The sequence below is a fragment of the Bison bison genome, unplaced genomic scaffold (assembly GCF_000754665.1).
Source record: "Bison bison bison isolate TAMUID 2011002044 unplaced genomic scaffold, Bison_UMD1.0 scf7180017864291, whole genome shotgun sequence".
Classification (NCBI taxonomy): Eukaryota; Metazoa; Chordata; class Mammalia; order Artiodactyla; family Bovidae; genus Bison; species Bison bison.
The window spans coordinates 12699800-12707827 of NW_011494863.1; the positions used below are offsets into that span (position 1 = coordinate 12699800).

Genomic DNA, 8028 nt, shown 5'->3' on the forward strand with positions numbered 1-8028 from the left:
AGGAGCACATCCACACCAGCCGTGGCCTCTGCTGGCTGAAGGCTGGCCAGGTGGATGTTGGCTCGTTTGATGTCCAGCCAGTTGCTAAGGAACCTCTGCAGGTTCCTCCAGTGGTCACTCACCAGCTCCTCTGGAGTGAGCTGGTGGAAGCCCATCCACATGGTCTGCTGCAGAGCCTCTGGCCCCATGTGCCACACATGGACGTGGACGCCAGCCATGGTGGAGAAGGTTCCATCACTGACTGTGACGTTGAAAGTGTATCGGCCCCGAGGCAGCGTGTGGGAGGCGATGATCTTGCCATCGGTCGCCCCCACTGAGAAGCGCTGGCCCACGCTCTCCTCTCCCGCCAGGCTGTAGGTCAACGTGTCCTGTGGGTCTCGGTCTGTGGCATGGATTTTGCCCACCATGCCACCCTGGAACTCCTCCTCCCTGATGGTGATGAAGATCTCCAGGGGGAGGGCGGAGGGCGGGTAGTGGCTCTGCTCCCTGATGTGGACCTTGACCGACGTGGAAGATGAGAGGGGTGGGATGCCACTGTCTGACACCTGTGGGTGAAGCAGGCTACGAATTAGGACAGTGGCTATGGCCCCTAAGGGGCCTCCCTGCTGCTCCAGGGTGAGCTCAGTGTGCTGTCGTATTTGAAAAGGAAAATCATCACTCCGGAAGCACCAAAGGCTTTGTGGAGGGACTTACAACCCACACCAGGCAGTAAAACTTAATTCTACACCTTCTCATCTGACACCTCTCTGAGTCCCTCCTAAGCCTCGCCAGCCACATGCTTCCTTCCCCTTGAACTTCTCTCATTCTGTCTCTTTCCTTAGGATGGTCATCACATGTCTCCTAGCGATTTCAGAGCACATCCTTTGTGGCCACTGTCAGCCCAACAGGTTCTCTTACTCCTCTTTACTATGTGACTGGGGTCAGGCTGGGGATGGGCATGTCTTCTTCAGTTCAGTCAACAAATATGTATTGAGTGCCTAGTACAGACCAGGCGCTCTGCCGTGATCAGGAGAAAAGAGAGGTGAGGAGGAGAGGTGACAGAGAGGGAACAGCAAGTGTCAGGCCCTCAGGTGGGAAGGAATGCTGAAAAAGCAGGAAGGGACCAGAGTGGCCAGGGCTGAGGGCCAGAGGTGCGCAGAGAGGTAACCCAGATGGTTACTGATGGGCTGAGGAACAGGAGATTGGATTTAAGTCAGAGACATGAAAAGCCACCAAAGGTTTTAAGCAAGGTGATTATTAGAATAAATTAGAAATGCATTTCCCTTGCACATTTCACCAAGCATCTCTATAACTTTCTGCCCAGACTTAGGCAGACAAGGGTGAAGCTTTCCTTCCGCTCCTCAGTAGCATTACCACTTTCACAGCTGTCAGCAAGGATCTTTGTAGTTTTCCCTACAGTAATATCTTGTTCATATGGATTTGCTTTGAGTGGGCAAGAAAGGTATAATAATACACCTGCTTCTGGGAATTATTGGTAACTGATGAGATATCAATAGCAATGGTAATAATTAATATTACTGCTAAGTATTATAATATATCAGCTTTCCTGGTGGCTCAGATGGTAAAGAATCCTCCTGCAGTGCAGGAGATCTGGGTTCAATCCCTGGGTTGGGAAGATCTCCTGGAGGAGGGCATGGTAACCCACTCCAGTATTCTTGCCTGGAGAATCACATGGACAGAGGAGTCTGGTGGGCTACAGTTCATGGGGTCACAAAGAATCAGACATAACTGAGTGACTAAGCACTGCATTATAACATGTAACTGACATTATCTGAGTACAAACTGTGTGCCAGTCACTTTTACATGCTTTAAATGTGTGATCTTAGTTTATCTGTCTGATAAGGCAGGTATCCTGAAGTGTCCTACTTTACAAAAGATATAACTGAGTCTCAAAAAGGTCAATTAACATGCTCAAGGTCATACAGCAGGTAAAGCCAGAGCAGAATCTGCTGGCCTATACAGAGTTGGACACGACTGAAGTGACTTAGCAGCAGCAGCAGCATAGCGCCTCCCAGTGAACAAAAGTGGATATACAGGACGAATGCAAGAAAGTGATTGAGTTACTAAGTGATACTCTGAGCCAGGCTTACAGAGATCAGGAAGCTGATCTCTTGACCTATGCTTTTGGCTTTGAAGACCCTCTACATTAGCCCACATCTGTTCTCTGAGTCAAAGCTTCCCATTTCCAGCTACTTATTGGACACCTTCACTTAGATATATCATGGACACCTGAAAGATAATATATGCTAAACAGAGCCTTCATTTTATCCCATAAACCTGTTCTCCATCCAAGTCTATCCAGACTCATAAATGGCCCTACCAATCAGACTTCACTGGAGTTAGGAACCTGGGAGTGGTCCTGATTCTTCTCTTTTCTTTCTCTCCCCATATCCAATCCACCACCAACTCCCACTAATTTCCAAGCAAAACCTGTTGCACATCTGTCCACTTGTTCATCTTCACCATCACCTCAAGGTCTCAGCATCACCTGCCTCCAGCTTAGATGATTTCTCATTGGTCTCCCTCAACCAGTCTTGCCCCCTTCAACTGACTGTCTCTGGAACTTAAAAAATGAACTTCCTGGGACACAAGAAGGGTCACTTCCCTGTTGGAAACCCTTCCATCACTTCTCACTGCACCTTGATTAGAATCTACAAGTATTACCAAGGCTTATCATGGGTGACCATACTTCCTGGTTAGCCCAGGACAGTCTTGATTTTCATTTGTTATGAAAATCAACAGTTATAACCAATTAACTGTTTTTAGTGCCTCTCTTACTCTCAGGAGCCTCACAGTTTGGACCTCAAATAACATGGTCATCCAAGCTATGAGGCACCCATGAGCCATCCAACCCATCCTTTCAGCTTCATTCCCACCACCGCTCACCATGTGATGAGCAAATGACCATGTCTCAGGTCACTTCAAGCTCTTTCCCAAAGTGGGATTGGTCTTGTCTTGTTCTTGCCTGGGACACTCTCCAGCCCCCTTTTCATGTGGCCAACTCCTCAGGTCTCAACTCAAGGGCAGCCACCCTCTGAATATGTCTCTGCAGTGCCTTTTGAGCTTCCCATCCATTTCTTTCTTCATCTGTTTATTTTTTATCTCTATAATTAGAATCAAAAGCCTATGGGGACAGGGATCACCCTCTTCTTTCTGCTGCTAGCATGGGACCCAGCATATGATAGGTACTCAGTGGATGCTGAATGAATGAATGCCTGACTGGCTGTCTGTCTGAATGGATGACTACATCATCCTGAGCCCAGAGAAGTTCACAGGATAGTAGTATCCACTAGACTTAAGGTTTAGTTGGCTTAAAGCTCAACATTCAGAAAATGAAGATTATGGCATCTGGTCCCATCACTTCATGGGAAATAGATGGGGAAACAGTGTCAGACTTTATTTTTCTGGGCTCCAAAATCACTGCAGATGGTGACTGCAGCCATGAAATTAAAAGACACTTACTCCTTGGAAGGAAAGTTATGACCAACCTAGATAGCATATTGCAAAGCAGAGACATTACTTTGCCAACAAAGGTTTATCCAGTCAAGGCTATGGTTTTTCCTGTGGTCATGTATGGATGTGAGAGTTGGACTGTGAAGAAGGCTAAGCGCCGAAGAATTGATGCTTTTGAACTGTGGTGTTGGAGAAGACTCTTGAGAGTCCCTTGGACTGCAAGGAGATCCAACCAGTCCATTCTGAAGGAGATCAGCCATGGGATTTCTTTGGAAGGAATGATGCTAAAGCTGAAACTCCAGTACTTTGGCCACCTCATGTGAAGAGTTGACTCACTGGAAAAGACTCTGATGCTGGGAGGGATTGGGGGCAGGAGGAGAAGGGGACGACAGAGGATGAGATGGCTGGATGGCATCACTGACTCGATGGATGTGAGTCTGGGTGAACTCCAGGTGTTGGTGATAGACAGGGAGGCCTGACGTGCTGCGATTCATGGGATCGCAAAGAGTCGGACACGACTGAGCGACTGAACTGAACTGAACTGAATGAGCATTGGCATGTTTCATCAGCATTTTGGCTGCTTTTTCTTGGGCAGTTTTCCTACAACCCATGATAATATCACTGCGTATATCACTGTACATGTATATATGTTCTCTCATTGGACCCTGGCACTGAAACCATGGATAATCATTAGTCAAATCCACTTCCCCTGCCTTCACTAGTCAAGGTCACTTTAAGACTTGCATCTGCATATAACCTAAACAGTAAGATAGTTGCCTGCGTTATTTTCCAGGACTTGGGGAGGCAGCTGTGCCTAGTGGGAATAGAACTGGTTCAGACTGGGTAGGACCACCAGCCCTTCAACAGAGCATGCCCAAGTTCTGCTTGGTGACCTTGATGTCAGAGGGCAGAAAACTCCCCCCTCAGGTAGCGCAAAGTGCCTCCATTTCTGGACATGCAGAGGCCTGTAGCTTAGGAACACCTGCGTTAGAACAATGACTACTGCACCTTTTTCCAATCACATTTCGCTGTGCTCCCTTTGCTCCCCAGGCCTCAGACTGCCCTGGCCCTTTGCTCTTTATCCATAAACACCCAGAGCCCCTTGCCTTCCAGGAGGTGGTTCTGAGACTTGTTATCCTATCACCTTGCCTGGCTGCCTTGCTAATAAACCCTCTCTTCACCGCAGACTTCATCATCTCAGCATTTTGGCTTGCTGTGACACTGGATAAACTGAACACCAATGCTCAGAGGTAGGTCTTTAACAACACTTGAGGTTCAAAGAGCTATTCTGGCCAGACTTGAGGAATTAGATCGAGGGTGAGGGTGTTTCTGTTCTGAGAGCACGGCAGGGATGAAGAGCTTGGAGTTAGAGTGCTGGAATTTGGAGCAGCCCAACTCTACCACTTATTAACAGTATCATTTTAAGCCAGTCGCTTAATCTCTGTGTGCCTCAGTTACCACATCAGGAAAGTGGGAGTGACAACTGCACTCACCCTAATGCATGTGTGGAGATTTAGTGCAATGATGCACGTGAAGCACTTAGCCCAGTGCCTGGCACATAGTAAGGGCTCTGTACATTTCCTAATAAGAGAAGCACTGATGGTGCTTTTATTCATTTATTATTTTTTATTGGAGTATAATCGCTTTGCAATGTTGTGTTAGTTTCTGCTGTATAGCGAAGTGAACCAGCTATCTGTGTGTATATATATCAACATATATAAATGGCTATATATATACACATACCCCCTCCCTCTTTATTTTAATTTGAGTTTATTAATTTTTAATTGGAGGACAATTGCTTTACATTATTGTGTTGGTTTCTGCCATATATCAACATGAATCGGCCAGGGGTATATGGTTCTCTCTTAAACCTCCCATCCCACCCCCACCCCCATCCTACCAGTCTACATCATCACACAGCACCAAGCTGAGCTCCCTGCACTATACAACAGCTTCCTGCTAGCTATCTAGTAGCACTGCCAGCACATTTTTTGTCCCCATGGTCACCACCTGTGGCCCCCACTGCTCTCACCTCAATCTGAAGCTTATACCATTCCTGGACTCTCTTGCTCAGTCCTGCAGTAGTCACCAACCATCCATCTGGGGTCACTCGGAAGGCAAAGCCTTCATTCCCCTTGGTGATTCGGAAGGAGAAGGGAGGACCATTCTCTGGGGAGTCTGGGTCACTCAGAATCAGTTGCAAGACTTTGCTGCCAATGGGGGCATTTTCCTGAGAACAAGAGTGACAAAATCAAAGAGCAAAGTGAGTCCCGGTCCTTCTTCTCACATCTTTTCTGGATTCCCTTCTCTAGGATGAGTCCTCGGTGCTCTGGCTGCTCCCAGGTCATGCCTACATCTTGAACTGTCATTCATTCATTCTGCCTGTCTGTTAATTAGTGGTTGCCTTTTTAATCTAGACTAGAGCTTCCGGAGGGAAGTCCTAGGTTTTAGAAACAAAGGCCATTGGGGCTGGAAGGGTCTCTAGAGTCCCTTTATCCTATAGAGAGGTGACTTGTCCATGTCACATAACTGATAATTCATGTATATAAAATTAGTGCCTGAGATCCACATGGGAATTTCGTGATTCACAGGATCAGTTGAAAACCTAGAGATGGTTTCATGATTAGATGACCAATGGAACACACATCCAATGAGAAAAATTCAAAGACAATTAGTAATTCAACTGAGAAGAATGGATCCCCTGGGTATTGTTTAAGTTTTTTTTTTTAATATTTATTTGGCTGCGCCAGTTCTTGGCGGCATGTGGGATCTTCATTCTTCATTGCAACACACAGGATCTTTAGTTGCAGCATGCAGGATCTAGTTCCTGGACCAGGGCTCAAACCTGAGCTCCCTGCATTATAAGCACAGAGTCTTAGCCACTGGCCCACCAGGGAAGTCCCTGTTTCAGTCTTTGTTCTGTAACACAGGAATTCAGCATGCTGTAATATTTACAGTGATTGTTAACTGTCTTTTTAGCATCAAAAACCTTATCTAAAAACACAATCTCATGAGCAGAAAGTCATAGTTTCATAGTCAACAGGTAGTCTGCCCTTTCTTATAAAATCCTGCTTTTATTCAGGTAGAGCAATACCCTCAGCAAAGAAGTGCTCCTCCTAAGAAGAGACAGACTATGATTGGTTTAAGTCAGTTGTAATAATCTGATTTCCTATGCCAGTTTTTACATAGTTCATCAGGCACTCTATCTATCAGATCTATGGATAGATAGAGTGCCTGATGGAATGAGGTTCGTGACATTGTACAGGAGACAGGGATCAAGACCATCCCCATGGAAAAGAAATGCAAAAAAGCAAAATGGCTGTCTGGGGAGGCCTTACAAATAGCTGTGAAAAGAAGAGAAGCGAAAAGCAAAGGAGAAAAGAAAAGATATAAACATCTGAATGCAGAGTTCCAAAGAATAGCAAAAAGAGATAAGAAAGCCTTCTTTGGCGATCAATGCAAAGAAATAGAGGAAAACAACAGAATGGGAAAGACTAGAGATCTCTTCAAGAAAATCAGAGATACCAAAGGAACATTTCATGCAAAGATGGGCTCGATAAAGGACAGAAATGGTATGGACGTGGCACCCCACTCCAGTACTCTTGCCTGGAAAATCCCATGGATGGAGGAGCCTGGTAGGCTGCAGTCCATGGGGTCGCAAAGAGTCGGACACGACTGAGCGACCTCACTTTCACTTTTCACTTTTATGCATTGGAGAAGGAAATGGCAACCCACTCCAGTGTTCTTGCCTGGAGAATCCCAGGGATGGGGGAGCCGGGTTGGCTGCCGTCTATGGGGTTGCACAGAGTCAGACACGACTCTGTGTCTGACTGTTGCTGTTGTAGCAGCAGCAGCAACAGAAGAAGAAGATATTAAGAAGAGATGGCGAGAATACACAGAAGAACTGTACAAAAAAGATCTTCATGACCCAGATAATCATGATGGGTGATCACTGACCTAGAGCCAGACATCCTGGAATGTGAAGTCAGGTGGGCCTTGGAAGGCATCTCTACGAACAAAGCTAGTGGAGGTGATGGAATTCCAGTTGAGCTATTTCAAATCCTGAAAGATGATGCTGTGAAAGTGCTGCACTCAATATGCCAGCAAATTTGGAAAACTCAGCAGTAGCCACAGGACTGGAAAAGGTCAGTTTTCATTCCAATCCCAAAGAAAGGCAATGCCAAAGAATGCTCAAACTACCGCACAATTGCACTCATCTCACATGCTAGTAAAGTAATGCTCAAAATTCTCCAAGCCAGGCTTCAGCAATATGTGAACCGTGAACTTCCTGATGTTCAAGCTGGTTCTAGAAAAGGCAGAGGAACCAGAGATCAAATGGCCAACATCTGCTGGATCATTGAAAAAGCAAGAGAGTTCCAGAAAAACATCTATTTCTGCTTTATTGACTATGCCAAAGCCTTTGACTGTGTGGATCACAATAAACTGTGGAAAATTCTGAAAGAGAGGGGAATACCAGACCACCTGATCTGACTCTTGAGAAATTTGTATGCAGGTCAGGAAGCAACAGTTAGAACTGGACATGGAACAACAGACTGGTTCCAAATAGGAAAAGGA

The 8028-nt window shown here is 46.1% G+C and overlaps 1 protein-coding gene across 1 annotated transcript in view; it reads right to left on the bottom strand.

Moving 5' to 3' along the window:
• The window catches only part of FAT2 (FAT atypical cadherin 2), a 78889-nt gene that overhangs the window by 26951 nt on the left and 43910 nt on the right, over positions 1–8028 (bottom strand). The window contains exons 18-19 of the mRNA XM_010850598.1: positions 5486–5683; positions 1–545 (exon numbers count right to left, since the gene is read on the bottom strand). Of these exons, the coding sequence (XP_010848900.1) occupies positions 1–545; positions 5486–5683 (743 nt within the window). The remainder of the gene's footprint in view (positions 546–5485; positions 5684–8028) is intronic.